Genomic DNA, 23815 nt, shown 5'->3' on the forward strand with positions numbered 1-23815 from the left:
TGATTAGTGTGTGGAGGGGCAGCTGGGCTTATGCCATCCCTCAAGGCCGTTGTTGGCCCTGACCACCTGTTTGAACACGCTCCAGGATGTTGGTGGGAAGAACTCGCTGCTGATCCAATTTTCCTGCACGTACTTGACCATTTTTTGGACTGCACGGACGCTCGCTTCCTGTTTCAGGCATTTGAATTTTCTGGGGATCTTCTCAGCTGGCAGGTAGGGCAATGCCATCAGCCTTCGCAGAAACTCGTTTGTCCCGCAGTCGTTTTTGTACGCCTTTTGTAGACCAAGCTCTTAAACCTTGAAACAATTGAAATTTTGGTTAAAGGAGCTAGGTCATAGACCAAAAAAACACGAAACAGGAAATGGCAAATTTGTTTTCAAGTTTGCCGATCGTTATCTGTTTTAATCGTCATCAGTCGTATTTATCCTTGCTTAGTTTCGGTATTCTATTTCTTTTTTGGTGTAATTTTACATTTCCAAAACTATTATTTCAAAAAAATTACTTAAAACACCGTGACATAGCTGCTTCTTTCCATAGTGATCAAAACTTGTTTGCAATTTAATTGAAGTTAAAACAAATGTGCTAACCTTCCTCCATAGGGCTTTTGTCCAGTGAAATGAGCATCCCTTTAGCTCTACATCTGGTAGAACCTGATGCGTCGCGCTCCACATCGCCTTCTCGAAGTCCAGTGTGACCTGTTTTACCCTTCGGCTGGTCAGGAAGGATGGACAGGACTGCCTCTGGCACTGCTTTGTAGTCTTGCTTTTTTTCCCGGACATGATCACAAAGACAAGGGGCACTTTTTAGGAGCTGCGTAAACAGACAGCGGCACAGTTTGAACGTTGCATCCATGTACCATGTCTTGGTTTTTAAGTACCTTCAACAGCTTGTCTGAGGCAAGGATCGAATGACGTCATTCTTTTATCTGAAACAAAAAGTTTGCTAGAAACATTCTGATGCACGAATCCTTTTTTACACTCTTATTTCATAAGAATACAGTTTTTGCGACCCAGGCTGAATATTCTTATTTTTCTGCCGATTTTAGGCTGAAAATATTCTTATGAACATTCTTAGAAAATACTGTTTGACATTTCCGTTTTAGCAAGTGTTGAGTAATCAATTACAAGTGTTTGGTGTCTAGATTTGTATCGCATTGCATTGTGCATGTGCTCCACAAAAAAGAGTAATTTCATTTAGCGCAACGTTGACAACATAAAGTTTCAGTTCACGTACTAGCAACAGATCTGATGCACTTACATTAACTAATCCTTTTTTCGTTTTTATTTTATGTCACGTTCCTAGAGATATTAACAAATCACGCCTGCATTACTCCTCAATCAATCTCCGTGTTTGATAGAGCTTTAATTCGATCTTACAATCATACTGGCCTACCTTAACATCTTTTCTGAAGAAGCCTTCTGGGATGTGGTCTGTTTGCAGCTCGAGGTTGAGGTCTTTTGGGTCTTGGGGGGGCAGCTGTTGTTGGGTTGGATTAGTCGTTCTCAGAGAAATTAGCTCATGGTGTACGTATGGACGAATTTTTTACATCGTATTTGCTAATAACTTTTTGTCCTGACACTGATGTGGTGTTCCCCGCTGTTCAAAATGTGGTGTTCCCGGCTGTTCAAGATGTTTTCCTCCCGGCTTTTCAAGATGTGATGTTCCCGGCTGTTCAAGATGTTGTTTCCCCGGCTCTTCCACTGGTGATTCTTCTCGTGCGGTGATTGTCTTAACAATTGCCCCAATATTTACTGTCCTCAAGGCGGCCCAGCATACTTGAGGCTCGTCTATAAATAGGAAACACCGCGGTAACGCGATTCACATGTTAGAGACTGGGATGTAACAGACTATAAAACAAGTTCAATAATTTTTCCTCTTTAAAATGTCTAGTCATTACGCTATTGCCTACTCGTAGTGAGTGTACTAGTTATTGCTCAAGTTTATTTTTGCTGCGTAATATTGAGAACTGGACAAATGTTCTTCTATTACTGAACACTAGGCTTGTATCGAGTGTGTAAGTAGTTCCCATTTTCCGCAAAAATTATGCTCGTTTGGTAAAATATTGCTGTTTTGTCTTAAGGTATGCTTTTTGATGCGATAACGATAGATACGGAACCGTTCTCAGTTCAGATAGGGATGCCCTGGTCTGGATATGACCGTTGGCCCCGGTCTCTAGCATTTCTAAGAGGTGCTGGCAAATTCCAGCGTTGCCTGTGAAAAAGGCAACTGATACTGACGTAATCTTTACTTGAATCGGTGTGGCCAGTCCTCTAGGCGTCAGACAAAGCGATATTGCAGTAATGAATAAAAATAAGCTGAACCAAGGACAGAATTTCAAAATGGTGAATTTTAGCTAGTGTGCAAATCATGGATCTAATAACTTTTCCTTCAGAAATACAAAAATTTGCCAATTATGCTAGCAGTTCTACTTTTATCAAAAGTGTAAGAATTTTCCTCGTTTCTCCGAATTATGCCAAAAAATTATGCTCGCACGCCTACTTTAAGTACGCCGCGGCAGTTGAACAGAACATCTCTTACCGTGAAGCATCAGGATATTACCCCACACTGGCTTCCCCTCCCAGTCAACACGCACGTAGTTTCCCACTTTTATCTTAGCTTTAAAGCCATCACACACACAGCAAGATGGCGCTGTGCCGACTTTAAGGCTTGCTGAAAAAAAGAAAAGGGCATAACGGTAAAATTTGTTTTGCATGCGCCGACTTGGCATCGCGGAAATACCTGAAAAAAATATATGTTGGAAATCAGAATATTTAGCTTAATTTTGAGTTCTCTACTTATTTGTACAAAAATTATCGCGTGAAGGTGGGAACGCAGTTGAAAAAATTCTAGCTACTTACATAGGTGCTAATTACAGCAAAAAAATTGTACTGACCCAGAGCTGAGCCAATTAAAAACGTGAACGAAACAGTCAGAAAAGCGAATGGTAAAATTTCACACGTGATGAACGTACGAGACGCGCGGACAGCCGGTGTACAAAAACCGCGCGCTTTGAAAAACGAAGGGAGGTAATTCTTCTTACTTGTGTTCTATTAAATCCAAAACAAAAATCGCTCCTCTCTTTACAAAACTCAAAAAAGGTGCAAAACTTCTTGAGAGAACTTGGAAAAGCAACAAAACTGAGCGCTTCAATGATGGAAGATTGCAATGCAATGAGTACAAGCTTACTTTGCTTCAAAGTTTCCTAGAGTACTGGTAAGTACGCTATGGAATTATTTTGCGGACCATTCATTTAGGGGGAAACTCTTTTCATTTAAATTTGGTCTTTAGTTTTATGAACATATCTATAGTGTCATTCACTCGGCCAAGATAAAAGCGAATGAGCAGACAGAATCACGCGGTGACTCAGAAGAACTTGAACGTGAATTCTTTACATTGAAGTGAAATAAAAGTGCGGTAATTTTTACACTTCTTCCAGAGGTACTCCTCTTTGTATGTTTGGAAAGGAACGTCAAAAATGATATACGAATCTTGCATTTCGAGTGGTGAGCTGCTGGTTGGAATTCAAGATAGCCGGGTTATATGCGCAGAAAATTCACCACTATAAAACAGTCACCAACAGCATGGTAAGAAAATGATTAAAATGGTGGCAAAGACTTAGAGTGTTTTTTCATTCTTGTAGCATTCAATTCTCATACGACATAAAGCCTAAATTCAGGTTTTTGGATGTAAATTTTATACGCCAGCAAACAAACTTATTGTACGATCAATTTAAACCAACTTGCTTTGATGTATATGATCACGAAGCATAGTTTAAAATTGGAAAGAAAAACGAAGTATGTTTGTTATAAATGGCAAAATAATATTATCCACCCGAACAATTCGGTTTTAGTAACCAAAGCACAAGGCGAATTGAAAGAAACGAAGAGAGCACTTGCTTGTATAACAAGAAGCGAAAATCGCTCACTCTATGCCTGCTTGCCATTTTTTCAGCAATGGCAAACCAACCGTACTCTAAACACTCTAGCTTAGCCCAGGCTTGGTGCCATCTAGAGACTTATAGCATCTTTTAGTTCAATAACCGCCCCACTGACTTTTCCTTTGCATGCTGATGAGTGCTTGCTGTTTTGGTAAGTCTGGTATATACACTCTTGGCCACGGCACTTTCTCCACCATAGATTTAAAAAAGTTGTTCACACATTTCAAATGTAAGAAAAAACTAACCACTAACATAATAACTTTTTAACCTTTAATGTAATATAACTCTTAACCACTAGTATAACAAACTTTATGGAAAGTACGGTTAGGTCCCAATAAACTTTAAAAGAACAAATATTTTTAATGGAAACTGAATCTTTTTATTGGAAGATATGTACTTTTTTTTTTTTCAACAAACTCAACAACAAACGTTCAACAAAGAACATGTCCATCCAACATTTAAAAAAATGTAACGGCGAAAAAAAGGCATTGGTTTATTACTTTTTGTTCTTCCACTTAATGTCCTGAACTAAAAACCATGTGTGGATACCCATGTTTTACTCCATAATTGTGAAGTAACATACATTGGCGAAACAGCACGCAACCTTGAGGTTCGTGTTAACGAACATTCAGATGTCAATAAGCAGTCAGAGCCAGCCAAGCACATCAGAAAACACCCTAATCACAAGTTCACGTGGAATGTTTTAACCACTGCCCACTCATGGTTAAAAAGAAGAATAAAGAATAAAAGAAGCATTCTACATTGCACCCTACCACCATGAACTAAACAAACAAGTGCAATCACTGGACCTCACCTTGTTCCCAATGGGAACACTTATTACATAACTGGTGTTACCTGAACTATAAGAACGATGAGCGTATGCAGATTTTTTTCACTCTGATGATGATCCAACAGATCGAAAACGTTTAGCATCAATTTTAACAGCTTTTACCTTAAGTTTTATTTTTAACCTTTTATCGGCGAAATGTATATATACCCATGTTTATTATATGACTAGCTCCGTGAGCGGTCAAGATGAAACGAATCCTGTGCTCTTATTGGCTACCCGAGCGGTCAAGATGGAGCCATCTTGACCGCTCGGGATTGCCCGCTGTGTTCCAGCAAGCAAAAAAAAACTTTTCTGCTCCGTCGACGCTACTACAAAAAGCTTTTCCGTCGTAAACTTGAGCTATGAAACCATTTACTGAAACAACACAAATATTTTCTGCCTGTTTCTTGCGAAAGAGAGTCCTATTACAAAGAAATAGGTCTTGAAGCAAACGAGAACAAACTAATTTTTAAACCAACAAATGTTAACGAATTTCGTGAATTATATTTGCCACAGCAACCAGCTATAAATACAACAATTGAAACGCAAAGTGACTTGAAGACATGATATTGGTTTTGTTCGGCAAAAAAGGGAGAGAAGTCTGACAGTGACATACCTGAAGAATAAAGAGTTCAGCAAACTTGTCGTTCATGTAAATCTTGATGGAGGAAGCGGTTGGCACGGCGAACCAGGCAATTTAAGCTTTTAAAACATCTTTTCACCAAAGCCTCTAACGCTCACGTCGAATAAGGTCGGGTCGAACATTTAAATCAATGATGTAGGAAAGTTCAAGCTCTTCCCGTGAATTTATAAGTCCCAAACGCTTTCTCTACACAGGCTCAATATGCTGTGCCATCCAGGCACCATATCCTTTCTTAAATGGACTTGTGGGAGCTGGCGTCGGAAGGGCGAAACTATTCTTAAAAAACTCGTACATAAAAAACAGGGAGAAAATCGTTGGATACTCGCGCTTGGGGGAAGTAATCATTGGTCATTGACTTTTGTATTGTTGGTGGCTCCTAAAGGAGCCGTTTATGTTGGCTGCAGTAGAGCCTTTGGTGTTTGTGTTTTATTAATTTTCTTTATTTATGGGCTTGACAAGGTGAGCACAGGCCTCCAGTACTTCTCTAGCATTCTTCTCGCCATCGTCAAATTCTTTCCATAGCGCGAACAGCTGTTTCTGCAGGTTTTGTAAGTTTTATGCTGGTGTCTCTTGAGCCGCTTGTCAGACACCACTCTGAGCTGAAGATTGACCAGCAAAGCTTCATCATGAAGTAGCTTGATTAGTGTGTAGAGGGGCAGCTGGGCTTATGCCGTCCCTCAAGGCCGTTGTTGGCCTTGACCACCTGTTTGAACACGCTCCAGGATGTTGGTGGGAAGAACTCGCTGCTGATCCAATTTTCCTGCACGTACTTGACCATTTTTTTGACTGCACGGACACTCGCTTCCTGTTTCAGGCATTTGAATTTTCTGGGGATCTTCTCAGCTGGCAGGTAGGGCAACGCCATCAGCCTTCGCAGAAACTCGTTTGTCCCGCGGTCGTTTTTGTACGCCTTTTGAAGACCAAGCTCTTAAACCTTGAAACAATTGAAATTTTGGTTAAAGGAGCTAGGTCATAGACCAAAAAAACACGAAACAGGAAATGGCAAATTTGTTTTCAAGTTTGCCGATCGTTATCTGTTTTAATCGTCATCAGTCGTATTTATCCTTGCTTAGTTTCGGTATTCTATTTCTTTTTTGGTGTAATTTTACATTTCCAAAACTATTATTTCAAAAAAATTACTTAAAACACCGTGACATAGCTGCTTCTTTCCATAGTGATCAAAACTTGTTTGCAATTTAATTGAAGTTAAAACAAATGTGCTAACCTTCCTCCATAGGGCTTTTGTCCAGTGAAATGAGCATCCCTTTAGCTCTACATCTGGTAGAACCTGATGCGTCGCGCTCCACATCGCCTTCTCGAAGTCCAGTGTGACCTGTTTTACCCTTCGGCTGGTCAGGAAGGATGGACAGGACTGCCTCTGGCACTGCTTTGTAGTCTTGCTTTTTTCCCCGGACATGATCACAAAGACAAGGGGCACTTTTTAGGAGCTGCGTAAACAGACAGCGGCACAGTTTGAACGTTGCATCCATGTACCATGTCTTGGTTTTTAAGTACCTTCAACAGCTTGTCTGAGGCAAGGATCGAATGACGTCATTCTTTTATCTGAAACAAAAAGTTTGCTAGAAACATTCTGATGCACGAATCCTTTTTTACACTCTTATTTCATAAGAATACAGTTTTTGCGACCCAGGCTGAATATTCTTATTTTTCTGCCGATTTTAGGCTGAAAATATTCTTATGAACATTCTTAGAAAATACTGTTTGACATTTCCGTTTTAGCAAGTGTTTGGTGTCCAGATTTGTATCGCGTTGCATTGTGCATGTGCTCCAAAAAAAGAGTAATTTCATTAAGCGCAACATTGACAACATAAAGTTTCAGTTTACGTACTAGCAACAGATCTGATGCACTTACATTAACTAATCCTTTTTTCGTTTTTATTTTACGTCACTGTTCCTAGAGATTTTAACAAATTACGCCTGCATTAGTCCTCAATCAATCTCCGTGTTTGATAGAGCTTTAATTCGATCTTACGATCATACCGGCCTACCTTTACATCTTTTCTGAAGAAGCCTTCTGGGATGTGCTCTGTTTGCAGCTCGAAGTTGAGGTCTTTTGGGTCTTGGGGGTGCAGCTGTTGTCGGGTTGGATTAGTCGTTCTCAGAGAAATTAGCTCATGGTGTACGTATGGACGAATTTTTTACATCGTATTTGGTAATAACTTTTTGTCCTGACACTGATGTGGTGTTCCCGGCTGTTCAAGATGTTGTCCTCCCGGCTGTTCAAGATGTGGTATTCCCGGCTGTTCAAGATGTGATGTTCCTGGCTGTTCAAGATGTTGTTTTCCCGGCTCTTCCACTGGTGATTCTTCTCGTGCGGCGATTGTCTTAACAATTGCCCCAATATTTACTGTCCTCAAGGCGGCCCAGCATACTTGAGGCTCGTCTATAAATAGGAAACATCGCGGGAACGGGATTCACATGTTAGAGACTGGGATGTAACAGACTATAAAACAAGTTCAATAATTTTTCCTCTTTAAAATGTTGGGTTGAGGCTGGAAATTGTCAAAATAAAAAAGGACGAGCTCTAGTCATTACGCCATTGCCTACTCGTAGTGAGTGTACTAGTTATTGCTCAAGTTTATTTTTGCTGCGTAATATTTAGAACTGGACAAATGTTTTTCTATTACTGAATGCTAGGCTTGTATCGAGTGTGTTAGTAGTTCCCATTTTCCGCAAAAATTATGCTGGTTTGGTAAAATATTGCTGTTTTTTCTTAAGGTATGCTTTTTGATGCGATAACGATCGATACGGAACCTTTCTCAGTTCAGATAGGGATGCCCTGGTCTGGATATGCGCGTTGGCCCCGGTCTCTAGCATTTCTAAGAGGTGCTGGCAAATTCCAGCGTTGCCTGTGAAAAAGGCAACTGATACTGACGTAATCTTTACTTGAATTTGTGTGGCCTGTCCTCTAGGCGACAGACAAAGCGATATTGCAGTAATGAATAAAAATAAGCTGAACCAAGGACAGAATTTCAAAATGGTGAATTTTAGCTAGTGTGCAAATCATGGATCTAATAACTTTTCCTTCAGAAATACAAAAATTTGCCAATTATGCTAGCAGTGCTACTTTTATCAAAAGTGTAAGAATTTTGCCCGTTTCTCCGAATTATGCCAAAAAATTATGCTCGCACGCCTACTTTAAGTACGCCGCAGCAGTTGAACAGAACATCTCTTACCGTGAAGCATCAGGATATTACCCCAAACTGGCTTCCCCTCCCAGTCAACACGCACGTAGTTTCCCACTTTTATCTTAGCTTTAAAGCCGTCACACACACAGCTAGTTGGTGCTGTGCCGACTTTAAGGCTTGCTGAAAAAAAGAAAAGGGCATAACGGTAAAATTTGTTTTGCATGCGCCGACATGGCATCGCGGAAATACCTGAAAAAAATATATGTTGGAAATCAGAATATTTAGCTTAATTTTGAGTTCTCTACTAATTTGTACAAAAATTATCGCGTGAAGGTGGGAACGCAGTTGAAAAAATTCTAGCTACTTACATAGGTGCTAATTACAGCAAAAAAATTGTACTGACCCAGAGCTTAGCCAATTAAAAACGTGAACGAAACAGTCAGAAAAGCGAATGGTAAAATTTCACACGTGATGAACGTACGAGACGCGCGGACAGCCGGTGTACAAAAACCGCGCGCTTTGAAAAACTAAGGGAGGTAATTCTTCTTACTTGCGTTCTATTAAATCCAAAACAAAAATCGCTCCTCTCTTTACAAAACTCAAAAAAGGTGCAAAACTTCTTGAGAAAACTTGGAAAAGCAACAAAACTGGAATATGTCTCCCCTGTGGATATCATTATCAATATTAAAATATCACATCAAAGAGCGCTTCAATGATGGAAGTATGCAATGCAATGAGTACAAGCTTACTTTGCTTCAAAGTTTCCTAGAGTACTGGTAAGTACGCTATGGAATTATTTTGCGGACCATTCATTTAGGGGGAAACTCTTTTCATTTAAATTTGGTCTTTAGTTTTATCAACATATCTATAGTGTCATTCACTCGGCCAAGATAAAAGCGAATGGGCAGACGGAATCACGCGGTGACTCAGAAGAACTTGAACGTGAATTCTTTACATTGAAGTGAAATAAAAGTGCGGTAATTTTTACACTTCTTCCAGAGGTACTCCTCTTTTTATGTTTGGAAAGGAACGTCAAAAATGATATACGAATCTTGCATTTCGAGTGGTGAGCTGCTGGTTGGAATTCAAGATAGCCGGGTTATATGCGCAGAAAATTCACCACTATAAAACAGTCACCAACAGCATGGTAAGAAACAAGGAGGATTGGACCCTATACCCACAATGCTTTGCAATCAAACTATATTATCATTTTTTTCGCCCACGTGACCAATTCATTTGACCATGGATTTCATTGAGGTCACGTCGCAAACAGCTCCGTCATTTCGCGAGAGAAAGCTCGTATATCTGAACTGTTTCGATCTGGGAGCGCAAGAAACTGTTCAGTTAGAACAGTTTCCGTGCCTTCAAGTCAATTTGGTTCTTGGCCATGTCAGTTTTCCGGAGAAACTCGCCGAGCGAAGGATGTGTGGCTTCTTAAATCAGCAGAAAGTGACTGATCTTTTGAAGGATCGCCCGTCGCCAGTTCTTATCGAAGTGATAAATAGTTGTAATATCAAGGTAAGCTTCTCAGCGATTCTTTTCTTTGGTTTACTAGCTAATTGTAGCTTTATTATACGAACAAAGCGCAGTTTCTTTGTTTGGTTTCAAACATTCCTCGATCGAAAATTTTCGTTTATAGTATTCGGTTCTCCGAATAAAAATTGGTTTTGAACCTTGTTCAATTTCTTAACCTGCCTTTATCGCTTTGCAGAGCTTAGTAGTTGCGATGTTAAGCTATACTTCTTAATGATTTAGCTTATTCTAGCGTTGTGTTATTCAAAGAGAAACCCATTCACGATTAATCGCGGCCGATAGTGAAGTTTTTATCCACAATCACCGTCTATGTACGAGCGATCAAAACAGTATAAACAGTATTTTTCGTTCGCTTATCATTGTTATTCATTTGGGCTTCATTTGTGTCGATGACTGTAGGACTAAGAACCATTTGTGTGGAGGTAAAAGAGTGTTTGGAAGTAAAAAATACCATAATTTCACACCTTTTTTCTGCCACAATCACCATTCATTTACTACAGCTGTGTGCTCTTTGTTATTCAAGAAGTATCTCATTTGCATTTAACATACATCATAATTTGTATATAAAACACTAGTTCATCTGAATAAATTTTGTAGTTAATGCTTTGTTTGCCTTTTTGTTTTGCAGGCAAATGACAGAACATTATCTGTTGTTGTGGATTTCCAACCTGTTCCCAATTCATATTTGGTGAGAGTAAAACCTAAGGAAGATTATGAGGAAGATGATCCAGTGCCAGAAACACCTTGGCTGGATGTTCTACTCTGTGATTGTAATTGCTCGAATTTCCCACTTGCTGGAAAAGTAATTGTGGACAGATCCAGTGGCACTGATACCACAGAGGAGTTCTCCCATCAGTCCAGCACTGACACGAGTGATGAAAGCAAATCAGAGGGGAGTGATGAGGAGCTAAATGAAGACCTAGGTGGGGAAACTGCAGTCAGCGAGGAAAGTGAGCAGTTTACCGAGTACTTCGCACTAAAAGGAAGCAGCTACCACGAGGACTGCCAGAAAACTTTACGAAAATGTAAACAACTGCAGCTAAAAAAGGAAGCCATTGGACTTAGGGTGAGCCCAGAACCCGGCAACCCCAGGGATAGGAACGCGGTGATAGTGGAGGCCAACATAGACTCTTCTTGGTCTCGAGTCGGATACATTCCCAAAGAAAAATTGAGGAAAACTGTTCTTGCTATCAGAAACAATGATATTAAGAAAGTTGAGTTCAAGTTTATTGGATTTATGTATGTTCCAGATTTGAATGACTGGCTGTACCACCCTCGTGTGATGATATCCAAAGTTGGCCATTGGCTTCCTACAGATGCCAATTACAAATACAATGACCCTATTGACTAGACTATCAGTAGCCACTATGAGTCAAAATGTGTTTAAAAATAATTTTCTTAACTTTAGAGCAGTTTTCACTTGAGTGTCGAAAATAATTTATGTTTGCTTTGGGTTTGCATACTACGTTCAGGATTGGTTTAAAAATCTCACGCCACTTTCTCGACCAGTCAGAACTAAAACCAAAACCAATCGTGGCTCGCTCGCGCACGTTTTTCCGCGCTTTGCGTGGATTGTCTGTGTGTTTTGTGAATGGCCAGAGTAATAACTTTGGTTTTACGACACTCAATTGAAAACTGCTCTATCTTTGTAGCAAAAACCTGTATCAAATGTATGAAAGAGACTGGCAATTCACATTCACTGAGTCAACAAAAAAATGACATTGTATTTAACTCCCCTCTCACCCCCCCCCCCAAAAAAAAAAAAAAAAAATTAATGTTGATTTTTAATCATCCAACTTTGCAACAATATTTCAATATTGATTTCAATTTTTGGGGGAGGGGTTAGGTAAATTCAACTAGAGGATTTGTCACTTGGCACTATTCCCATGGGTGTGCCAAGTACTTTTGTTTTGTTGAGGATTGTAGTTTGTGAGAGATTACTTTTTCATCATCTGTTGCACTAGAAAGCTGGTAGAACTGTTTCTGTCAAAAACCAATTTCAAAATTAACATTATATCCCAACGACCTTAGTGTGACTTTTGAATTGCAGTTTTTCAAGAAATTTCTTTCAGCAAAAAGATATTCATAATTTTGTAGATGACATTCGCAAATAATCAAAACAAGGCCACATGATAAAAAGCTGTGCAGAGCAATGTATGTTATCAAAGATTATAAATCAAAATTATAATACAGCTGACCATCTTTATTGTTTAAACACTATTTTTCAATCTTTTTGTTTTTTTTTTTAAATTATATTTGGTGGCCTTGGCTATAATGTTCACATTGTAGATACATGTGAAAAATTGTAAGGTCTTGGGGTTTCTTGGGCTGTAAGAATGGCTTTTAATGTAGGCAAAGGTAGGCATAAGTAGTGCTAAGACATTTCAGCAAACTTTATTGCTAGTAATAAACTCATCCTCATAAATTGACCACCTGTCTATTTTGAGTGTGTAACATATTTAACTCAGGATATTTGACTTTTGATGATGACATTAAATTCTCATTAATTATTATTTGATTCAATGTTGATATAAGTATGTGGTATCCATGCCATTGTCACAGGAACCCCAGTATCTTAATACACCTATTGCAGTTTTGGGCAATTCTATACGGATTTTCTAAAACCTTGCCTTTTTGACACAATGAAAAAGTTTAACTTATGGTGATCATTCATTTTCCTCCTCAATTGGAAACAAAAAACCAGAGGGTGGAGGAACACCCGCCCTTGGACGATGATGCTGTTGCCTAACTGTACGTTCATTCCTTGCCGGAAGGAATCCTCTAGCTGGAACAAAGTGAGCTACATTTTCCCTCTGATTCCTCATGAGCCTGTGCAATCGTAAAGGATTTCTTGCTGATCCCTCATCTTCATCACCTTCAGCATCCTGTTCATGGGAAGTAGTCATAATAATATTAAGAGGATCAACAGTACTACTTTCAATCCTCAAAACATGTACAAGGTACAAATTTCATATCAATGATACTTCCAAAATGTTTATTAACCTATACCCAAGACACTTTAAAGGCCATCCATTGCTGGAGAACATAATTAAATGATTTCACAAATCTCATTTCACTTGTCTGAAGTGTAATAATTATTCTCCAAATACTCACGACTCTTTCTAATTACATAACAGAAACAATTTTCTGCTAACTAGAAGGAATAAGGCAGAATAAGATAAAAATAAAACTGAAAGAGATTTACGATTCAATCTAATGTATATTTACCTTTTCGAAGGTATTGAACACCAGCCGCCGATTTAATGTATCTTGCCGCCATACTCCAATACTCTGCTTCTGCTCGCATGGCTGGCCACTCGTTTTCAGAAGCCTGCTCGTCCTTGTGTAAGGCGATGAACTCAACTAAGGTCCTGTCTTCGGCTAGAGACCAAGGATACTTCTTCGCCGGACTTTTTTACAGCTATAGTTCTCTGTAGAACTGTTCTGATGCATGGCGAAGGCGACTATAGAATGGACAAATTACATCAGATAAAAATTAAATGAGGAATAAAAAATCTACGATTTCATGAGCCCAAGAATCGCTAAAAAACTCACCTTATTCGTACGTTCGACTGACTCGTAGTCGAGCGTTTTTCTAGAGCTAGCATGCCGTGTTTGTGGACGATTCTTTTTCTTGTCATTCGGCGTTTGGCCACTCGTGATGTGGCATCTCTTTTTGTCTTTCGTAGGAGTAGACATCACTAAGAAAGAAAGAAGACCCATTTCTACTTGTATTGCAACTGTACAAGCGAAAAAATGCAATTTTTCGACTCGAGAAATCCAAAAACTTTGCCATCAGCTCTACCAAAACAACAGTTGAAATGTCACGCTATGAGCCCGCCACAATTTCTACAGCATACATTACACAGTACAGCTCATTGAGGACAAACAAAGGGATTTTCAATGGCTTAGAACTAAGTCAATACGAAGCGACCTTTGGCGACCTTCGCATTCATTGCATTCATAAACTATTCGCCTTTGACGTCATAATGTTTTAATGGTAAAACCTCCGCGTTAAACTTAGATTTAAAGGTTTTTTTAAAAAGCACTTTTGATGAAAAATAACCCGCCAACTGTTATAAATAAATTCATCCCATGATCGCTGGATTTCCAAGTCGTTCGAACCATTTTTTCGCCTCAAAAAATAAATAATAACAAAGAAGAGATCATAATGAGAAAATTCTTACCTTTTTTGGATCCATGGCACCAAAGTAAGCAAGAGAAAAACGACGTGAAAAATCTTCGAAATTCGGCTTCTTGCTGAAACGTGATCGAATACGTGGCAAAATTGCCCCCGCGGGCTACGCAAAGCAGTATGGGACTAGGTTCCAATCCTCCTTGGTAAGAAAATGATTAAAATGGTGACAAAGACTTAGAGTGTTTTTTCATTCTTGTAGCATTCAATTCTCATACGACATAAAGCCTAAATTCAGGTTTTTGGTTGTAAATTTTATACGCCAGCAAACAAACTTATTGTACGATCAATTTAAACCAACTTGCTTTGATGTATATGATCACGAAGCATAGTTTAAAATTGGAAAGAAAAACGAAGTATGTTTGTTATAAATGGCAAAATAATATTATCCACCCGAACAATTCGGTTTTAGTAACCAAAGCACAAGGCGAATTGAAAGAAACGAAGAGAGCACTTGCTTGTATAACAAGAAGCGAAAATCGCTCACTCTATGCCTGCTTGCCATTTTTTCAGCAATGGCAAACCAACCGTACTCTAAACACTCTAGCTTAGCCCAGGCTTGGTGCCATCTAGAGACTTATAGCATCTTTTAGTTCAATAACCGCCCCACTGCCTTTTCCTTTGCATGCTGATGAGTGCTTGCTGTTTTGGTAAGTCTGGTATATACAGTCTTGGCCACGGCACTTTCTCCACCGTAGATTTAAAAAAGTTGTTCACACATTTCAAATGTAAGAAAAAACTAACCACTAACATAATAACTTTTTAACCTTTAATGTAATATAACTCTTAACCACTAGTATAACAAACTTTATGGAAAGTACGGTTAGGTCCCAATAAACTTTAAAAGAACAAATATTTTAAATGGAAACTGAATCTTTTTATTGGAAGATATGTACTTTTTTTTCAACAAACTCAACAACAAACGTTCAACAAAGAACATGTCCATCCAACATTTAAAAAAATGTAACGGCGAAAAAAAGGCATTGGTTTATTACTTTTTGTTCTTCCACTTAATGTCCTGAACTAAAAACCATGCGTGGATACCCATGTTTTACTCCATAATTGTGGAGTAACATACATTGGCGAAACAGCACGCAACCTTGAGGTTCGTGTTAACGAACATTCAGATGTCAATAAGCAGTCAGAGCCAGCCAAGCACATCAGAAAACACCCTAATCACAAGTTCACGTGGAATGTTGTAACCACTGCCCACTCATGGCTAAAAAGAAGAATAAAAGAAGCATTCTACATTGCACCCTACCACCCTGAACTAAACAAACAAGTGCAATCACTGGACGTCACCTTGTTCCCAATGGGAACACGTATTACATAACTGGTGTTACCTGAACTATAAGAACGATGAGCGTATGCAGATTTTTTCACTCTGATGATGATCTAACAGATCGAAAACGTTTAGCATCAATTTTAACAGCTTTTACCTCAAGTTTTATTTTTAACCTTTTATCGGCGAAATGTATATATACCCATGTTTATTCTATGACTAGCTCCGTGAGCGGTCAAGATGAAATGAATCCCGTGCTCTTATTGGCTACCCGAGCGGTCAAGATGGAGCCATCTTGACCACTTGGGATGGCCCGCTGTGTTCCAGCAAGCAAAAAAAAACTTTTCTGCTCCGTCGACGCTACTACAAAAAGCTTTTCCGTCGTAAACTTGAGCTATGAAACCATTTACTGAAACAACACAAATATTTTCTGCCTGTTTCTTGCGAAAGAGAGTCCTATTACAAAGAAATAGGTCTTGAAGCAAACAAGAACAAACTAATTTTTAAAGCAACAAATGTTAACGAATTTCGTGAATTATATTTGCCACAGCAACCAGCTATAAATACAACAATTAAAACGCAAAGTTACTTGAAGACATGATATTGGTTTTGTTCGGCAAAAAAGGGAGAGAAGTCTGACAGTGACATACCTGAAGAATAAAGAGTTCGGCAAACTTGTCGTTCGTGTAAATCTTGATGGAGGAAGCGGTTGGCACGGCGAACCAGGCAATTTAAGCCTTTTAAACATCTTTTCACCAAAGCCTCTAACGCTCACGTCGAATAAGGTCGGGTCGAACATTTAAATCAATGATGTAGGAAAGTTCAAGCTCTTCCCGTGAATTTATAAGTCCCAAACGCTTTCTCTACACAGGCTCAATATGCTGTGCCATCCAGGCACCATATCTTTCCTTAAATGGACTTGTGGGAGCTGGCGTCGGAAGGGCGAAACTATTCTTAAAAAACTCGTACATAAAAAACAGGGAGAAAATCCTTGGATACTCGCGCTTGGGGGAAGTAATCATTGGTCATTGACTTTTGTATTGTTGGTGGCTCCTAAAGGAGCCGTTTATTTTGGCTGCAGTAGAGCCTTTGGTGTTTGTGTTTTATTAATTTTCTTTATTTATGGGCTTGACAAGGTGAGCACAGGCCTCCAGTACTTCTCTAGCATTCTTCTCGCCATCGTCGTATTCTTTCCATAGCGCGAACAGCCGTTTCTGCAGTTTTTTGTATATTTTATGCTGGTGTCTCTTGAGCCGCTTGTCAGACACCACTCTGAGCTGAAGATTGACCAGCAAAGCTTCATCGTGAAGTAGCTTGATTAGTGTGTGGAGGGGCAGCTGGGCTTATGCCATCCCTCAAGGCCGTTGTTGGTCCTGGCCACTTGTTTGAACACGCTCCAGAATGTTGGTGGGAAGAACTCGCTGCTGATCCAATTTTCCTCCATGTACTTGACCATTTTTTGACTGCACGGACGCTCGCTTCCTGTTTCAGGCGTTTGAATTTTCTGGGATCTTCTCAACTGGCAGGTAGGGCAACGCCATCAGCCTTCGCAGAAACTCGTTTGTCCCATGGTCGTTTTTGTACGCCTCTTGTAGACCAAGCTCTTAAACCTTGAAACGATTAAAATTTTGTGTTAAAGGAGCTACGTCACAGTTCAAAAAAACACGAAACAGCAAATGGCAAATTTGTTTTCAAGTTTGCCGATCGTTATCTGTTTTAATCGTTGCTTAGTTTCAGTATTCTATTTCTTTTTTGGTGCAATTTTACATTTCATTATAAGCGGAGGGGTTTATATCCGGGAGGGCTTATATGTGAAATTAAAAAAAAAATGTTTGGAAACGATCTACGGGAGTGGTGTTTTTTAGTTTAAAACTCATAATAACCCTGTTCAGTACTATCATCCGGCAGCGCGGGGCTTATAATCCTGGGATTGGGGGGGGGGGGCTTACAGTTGTACGTTCGGAAATTTTCAGTAAATTTTTTTTTTTCTTCTTTAGGTGTATGGAATGCGTTTTTATGCTTCTACACTTGACACACCTTTTTTGAACATCTAGTGAAGGCTTTTGTGGAGAGATTTTGTTGACGTATACATACTTACAGATTCGTGGAGTGCCTCCTCCTGACTTCGGATCAGGTCACGATTTTCTTGTAGGAGTTCCCTGCAACACAATTGACCATGAAATTTCATCCTCTAGATGTTTTGTTGCCATGTGCATGGTTATACTAAAAATATAACAACATAATTTTCAAAATTGTAGTGTTTAACTAAAATTTACCTTTGCGCTCTCACAGCTTGTGCAGCATGTCCTGCGTCTTCCACTGCACGGCGCACTTCTTCAATAAACCATCCATTGTTTCCTATATGTAAGGAATTTGAAGTACATTGTATCATGTTTTGGATTCTTTAGCACTGAAAACGTACATGTTGATTACAAATTGATTGGTCATCTCAATTTACTACATTACCTGATATTATGTCTCCCACTACCATCCTAGTTGAAGACACAGTAGGTTGCATTACATGCATCACTACGTCTTCAGTGGTGTCATTTTGTCTACAGCTGACTACAGAGACAATAAAATGAGTTCAGTTCGACTGAAACTTGATTTACCCTTTTCCATCATGTTTACCTTAACAGATCTGCAGCTTTTTGTGTCAGTCTGTACCTTATGATACAGACTGGTATGGCTTGAAGGTGACTTTGAAGTTGCAGCTGTATTAAGATAATGGGAAACATTTTAAAATCCAAATATTCAATACATTAAATTACTTCAGTTGTTAGACATGTAACAAATAAAAACAATTTGAAAGCAGTATAGAAAGATTAAACAAACTACTTTGAAATAGTTAATTTGATGCCTTACTTGGGCCCATGACAGGCAAAGAATGTGGAGCCTGTTAGATATTCCATTTAGGGCCAGGTATCGCATAAATATCTTCACATCATGTGCTGGACCACAACCGGGATCTTTAAAAAGAACAAAAAGATAAATACTGAGGCAGCTACTCAATCATATAAAAATATTGTTAACATTGTCCAATATTATTTATCATAGCATATGTACTCAGATGCCACTTTGAATAAAATATTATAAATTAATTTTCAATTTTACTTGTTTTTTTTCCCATTGAAATAAATGTTATTATGAAAAGTGATGTTGGACATAAAAAAGCAAACGGTGCCTGCCAGATCAAGGTGATTTTATTTGGAAATTATAACCGATGTTTTAACGTTTCAAAGTACTTGGAAATTCTAACGACTGTTCTCACGTATCTAACTGACCTGCATATACAAATAGCAATCATGAAAAGAACGAATCAGTCACAAAATTGCATGCATAATTAATGTATGGGGCTGTGCGGAAATCTTGCCGTCATTTGTTTTAACGGTTATCTGACGGCTTTCAAACGATTTCACTTCGTTAAACGAAAAACCGTTATTGGTAACGTTTTCACAATGTACTTGGCTGAAATTGGTTGTTTATAACCAGAGTTAAGATTAAGCAACCCAGAGAGTCGCCAACGGGTTAATAAACTGAGATTTTTTCTTGTATAAATTCAGCTGTTGACTTCAAGAACACCAGTTAAACATTTCTTTGAAACTTACCAAAAGGTAATAACCTTTTTTACCATTTGACACTGGCCTGGTAATTTTATCTTTTAAAGAAAAAAATGGCCTTGTAAGGAATAAAAGTTTTTTAAAAGTTTCCTTACAAGGCCACGAATGCAACATTCCTGTACAAAAGCTAACAAAAATGGCCGAAGAGAGAACTTCTTGAGGTTTTCTGGCTTGTTGATACTAAACATTTTCTTAAGAACTTCCACTGCATTGTATCGACAGTCTCTAACTGACAAAAAATTTATTATTACAGTATCGGTAAGGCCATCCCAATAAAATGTTTCGTTTCCCACCGCCTCGTCTCTTCTGATGGTGGGTCGGTCGGTCGGTCGGGCAAAAAAAAGGAAAGGGAGAAAGCCTCGGGTTACGAATGCGAAAAGGTGGCTATTTCGTTTGTTATTTCCGCTATTCTTTAATCAAAATTAAAGGCAAGGACATCACATAATGTCAATAATTGTTGTTGATAAAACAAGATCGTGTGCTTGCAAATTAAAGTACTTGCTTCTTTGACTAGTACATCTGCAACTTTTTTTTTACTTTTTGAAAAGAATGGGTCGGTTGGGCGATAAGAAACGAAACATTTTATTGGCATGGCCTAACTTCTTTTGAAAAATTTTTGAATGATAACTTCCTTGACTCAAACAACAAGTGAAGTTTATTGAAATTTCTTCACATAACTATTTTAAAAAAACTGGAGAGTAACCGAGTTCCGGTGGCCTTCTCGGCCTCGTGCTGTGTTACCGTCTTGCCCAGTAAACTGGGGGGAGTTGCACTCCCTATAAGAGTGCCCCCACCCCCCACAATTGAAACATTTGTACACTGCAAAAGATAATGGTGATAATGATGATGGTGTGAGCAAGAACCGATATCAATTTTACAACATTTTTTTCCAGTCTTCCCTGGTGGTGCTTTGCAGTTGTCCGTTACCTGCTACAGATACTTGCCTTATTACAACAGCAATTTCCTCGAGTCCCTGGACTCTAGTCGCAGAAGGCCCTGTTTGTAGTATATTCTCCATTTTCTTCCTTTCTTTTAAAAAATGGGAGATGTCATGGCTCCTTCCGAATCTGGTAAGGGGGACCATACCACTACAAATTGATCACTTAGTAAGCGTTCAGGTGCCACCTGCAGTCTACACTGCAAATAAAAGTACCTTATTGTTACAATTTTTTGGGAGAACTTAATTTCGCGAAAATGGAATATGTCTGGTCTACAAAAACAAATTATTAATATTATTATTATTAATTCGATTTTTGTCCATCCGCAATATTAAAATTGATGTACTCTTAAAAATGTACATGGAAACAGGTGGCTAATTGAGGAGATATTTTACACATCTTTTTCACTTTCAACTGACAGGGCCGAACGCAAGAAATATTACAAACTTGGCCTTAAAGCCAAAGCTCAACCAGACAAGTATCTGTCATTATTAATCGATGGTATTGACCAGGCGAAAACCAATATTCCACACTTCACAACTAAAACAAAGGTAAATAAAACTAGCGAATACTCATTACCATTGGCGTGCGAATTGTACTGCTAACTTCAAAAGAAATCCAATATTCCAATTTAATTTTTTAAATCAGTAAGGCTAGTTTATGTGATCTATTTCGCATGATTGTGCACTTGAAATAGTTTTTGTTTCTTTTTTTTTTAAGATTGACGATCCCGGCTGGAAGCTTAAGACTCATATAACCGGATCGTTAGTGAACTATCATTCGAGGGAAGTAGCCTTCATAGACTGCTGCCATTGGCCACACGATAGTAACCTTACTATCAACATCTTACTGCAAATTGCAGTGATTAGTCAAATAAGCTCAAAATGGAGTTCTCTACTACAAAAGATATCCTTTTATTAGTCAAAGGAACACGTTTGTGTTTACATTGTACAATTATAGCACACCTAAAGTAAAGCGTGCGTTCTGATTGTTTAATTTAGCGTCTATAATAAGAAGAAAAGTTTCAATCAGACTTTGAGTTGACAACAACAACACTAGGAAGCGACAGGAGATGAGAATGATCTTCAGACTGGGAAACGTGGGATGAACATTAAGGCTACGTTTACACGGGACCGGTCCAGAACCGTTCCGAACAGAACCGGACCCGTTTACATGGAATCATTTGGAACCGATCCAGGTGTTTACACGGGATCGTTCTGGAAACGGTCCGGAACGGTCCCGTGTAAACAGAAGGGCTATCCAGTCCGAAAATCATACCGGTCCCATGTAAACACTTTGAACGTTATTTTTAAATTTTCAAACGCTAGGCTGGTTTGTCGCATTTGCTTTGGCGACGTTTACCACTGAAGACGTGCTATTGCCCAAAACGTATTGTTTTTTGTTTTTAAAAAAGTCTTTTTTGCCACTTTATTACCCATTTTATTACACTATAATTTAGCGTCTTCCTATTCGCCCAAGGGTGTACACTGATGTATGTCTTCAGCGTGAGATGCGCACTATTCACATCCACTAATTGTAAAATAGTTAAATAGTTCCCCCGCTAAGTTTTCCCCTATTCTATTGGTTTAATTGCTCACGTGATGCGTAAACAAGGGTGCCTGCAGACAAATATACACAACTTAATTCACTGCATTAAGTGGTTTCTTTTATATTTTTGTTTTCGTTTGTTCAATTTCGGCTTTAAAATTTATAGTAATACAAAATATTTTCAATGTCCCTACTTTTGGAATCACTACGTCTGGAAAATGCACTTTCCACATGCTGTACAGGAACGTTGATTTCGCCAGCACTGGCCTATTCAGCTTTGTCAGCTCCTGGTTATATATGTTGTAGACGGCTGTTTTGGTCAGACAAGATGGTAAATGTCGCACGCCGTGGGTTGGCATGCTGTCTGCGTTCGTCACAAATTTGTGCATCCAATCCACGGCAAAATCAAATGCTGTACTTTTTATCTTCCCCTTTTGTTGTCTGACAAGTCCTTGATAGATTCCTTTGCCCTTTCATAGTAACTGGGTAGTCATAAAAAAGTGATGATCACATTAAAATAACGTTTATATATCAGGCCTACAAAAATGTTAAAATTTGTACAAAATTTTTAGATATTTTTAGTTACAATGTGTTTAAACTTTACAAAGAACATTGTTGACAAAATAGTTTCATGTAAAATAATTCATTAAGCTAAAATCAAGAGAAAGTGGAGGAGATTTTGAAATCGCTAGCGAATTGGTCCGGGAGCCATATCCGCTACGACACTGGTCTTAATAACCATATACTTTTAAGATTTTGTTCAGTTTTTGATAGGATATCCAAACAACATGCATTTTCTGAAAATAATCCGAGCCGTATTGAAGACAAAATTATCATTTTATGTTGATTTAAACATTTCAAAAGAAGGTACCATGACCTCGCGATGCCATAAACTGTGCAATATCCATTCATGCAAAGACTTACACCCTCTACATGGTGATGGTGCTTCTCGTCCAAGAACTAAAAGCAAACGGAACATAGCAGATTAACTAACTACCAAATGCTGTTTGATGGAAAAAAAAATTCAGTTATGGCCCAGGCAACGAAGAGACCCTGTTAATTAGGATTGGATTTATACAGAAATGAAATATGCAACAATGTAAATGAAATTTGATAAGACAATAATGAATACTAAATATTATTTACCCTTTATGATCACTCATTGCAAAGTAATAAAAATAAATTACATGAATTCCTTGTCTACACATTGTGTGTAAATAAAATGGAATACTTTTGTAATTACAACTGATCTACGGATTCAATTGATTACCTTGTTACTGTCCATGAAATCTATCAGTTGGCTCTCCCTCCCCCTGGTAATCTCATCGTGGCTTGAATCCTTCTTATACTCAAAACGTATTGCTCTGCCAACCACAAGCTAGCCAAACCAAGCTTTTGGCTGTCATTTTGCTTTTGAAGCTGAACGTCTCTCAAGCATAGGTAGCTTACGGCTTTCATCCCTCTATCAGAAACCCAAGGATAAAAACCACCATACAGTTCTTTGAAGAGGAACTGGATTGGAGTCACCAAATTCATTTTTCCTGTGTACGTTCTTAAAAAATTTCGACAAAAGGCGGTCAACCTTGGACACAGGTAAACTTTCAATTCTTTTGTTTTCCATTCCATTAGCTTCCATGAAGCAAAAGACGATGTTGATGTCGGTTGCCATCTTCTTATTTGTGTTTTCACTTTTCTGCTTGTTTGCTGATGCCTGTTGCAAACTCTTCATCTTAATTTTCTAAACGAATCAAATTGAAGACTGAGATCAGCAGGGATACGAGAGCAAAAATAAATTATCTTGAACTTGAACCTTCAGTTGCCGCACATTGTATGGTCAAAGCAGTGCCAATTGTTTAAAAGTAACTTGAATAATAAACGTCGCGCTATTTTCTACCCGCATTTTCGCGTTTCCCTCGCCCCACTAACTGCCCCTGGGTCTCCGAGGATGATTACCTTAGAACTTGGACTTGTTATTGAAAAAAGAGAAGATTCAAATTCACGATAATAATTGTTGCTGTTGCAACCCTGTTGATCTCGATATTGATTATCATAAAAGTTTTTAAATTGCCCGGACGTTTGTGTAAATTTACTTTGCTGACGAATACAATAACACTAACATAAACAACTGAAGTAGAAGTCT

The 23815-nt window shown here is 38.7% G+C and overlaps 1 protein-coding gene, 2 long non-coding RNA genes and 1 pseudogene across 5 annotated transcripts; 1 reads left to right on the forward strand and 3 right to left on the reverse strand.

The window, feature by feature from the left end:
• Nucleotides 1-231: 231 nt before the first annotated feature.
• Nucleotides 232-18189, reverse strand: LOC144650273 (uncharacterized). Of its 3 annotated transcripts, none has more exons than XR_013570063.1 (4): nucleotides 18036-18189; nucleotides 17846-17927; nucleotides 17668-17728; nucleotides 232-297 (listed from the first exon to the last, which is right to left on the reverse strand). It is a non-coding gene; the product is annotated as an uncharacterized LOC144650273 (long non-coding RNA). The 3 variants fall into 3 exon arrangements; XR_013570064.1 differs by lacking the exon at nucleotides 232-297 and adding an exon at nucleotides 17054-17179; XR_013570062.1 differs by lacking the exon at nucleotides 232-297 and having other exon boundaries at nucleotides 17349-17728; nucleotides 18036-18185.
• On the reverse strand, nucleotides 6088-9235 carry LOC144647876 (uncharacterized; annotated as a pseudogene).
• Nucleotides 9715-12325, forward strand: LOC144650249 (uncharacterized). The gene is made up of 2 exons (XM_078509911.1): nucleotides 9715-10077; nucleotides 10721-12325. Exons 1-2 carry the CDS (start codon nucleotides 9802-9804, stop codon nucleotides 11441-11443), a joined length of 999 nt encoding a protein of 332 aa, XP_078366037.1. The 5' UTR covers nucleotides 9715-9801; the 3' UTR covers nucleotides 11444-12325.
• LOC144650274 (uncharacterized) lies at nucleotides 12839-14429 on the reverse strand. Its single transcript, XR_013570065.1, has 4 exons — nucleotides 14280-14429; nucleotides 13648-13793; nucleotides 13321-13556; nucleotides 12839-12977 (listed from the first exon to the last, which is right to left on the reverse strand). It is a non-coding gene; the product is annotated as an uncharacterized LOC144650274 (long non-coding RNA).
• Nucleotides 18190-23815: the final 5626 nt, after the last annotated feature.

The sequence above is a fragment of the Oculina patagonica genome, chromosome 4 (genome assembly GCF_052425735.1).
Source record: "Oculina patagonica isolate OP01 chromosome 4, crgOcupat, whole genome shotgun sequence".
NCBI lineage: Eukaryota > Metazoa > Cnidaria > Anthozoa > Scleractinia > Oculinidae > Oculina > Oculina patagonica.

Bases quoted from the DNA above. Each gene is read 5' to 3' on its own strand.
- LOC144650249 (XM_078509911.1), top strand. From the start codon at position 9,802: ATGGATTTCATTGAGGTCACGTCGCAAACAGCTCCGTCATTTCGCGAG. The intron at 10,078-10,720 runs GTAAGCTTCTCA...TTTGTTTTGCAG, and splicing joins TAAATAGTTGTAATATCAAG to GCAAATGACAGAACATTATC.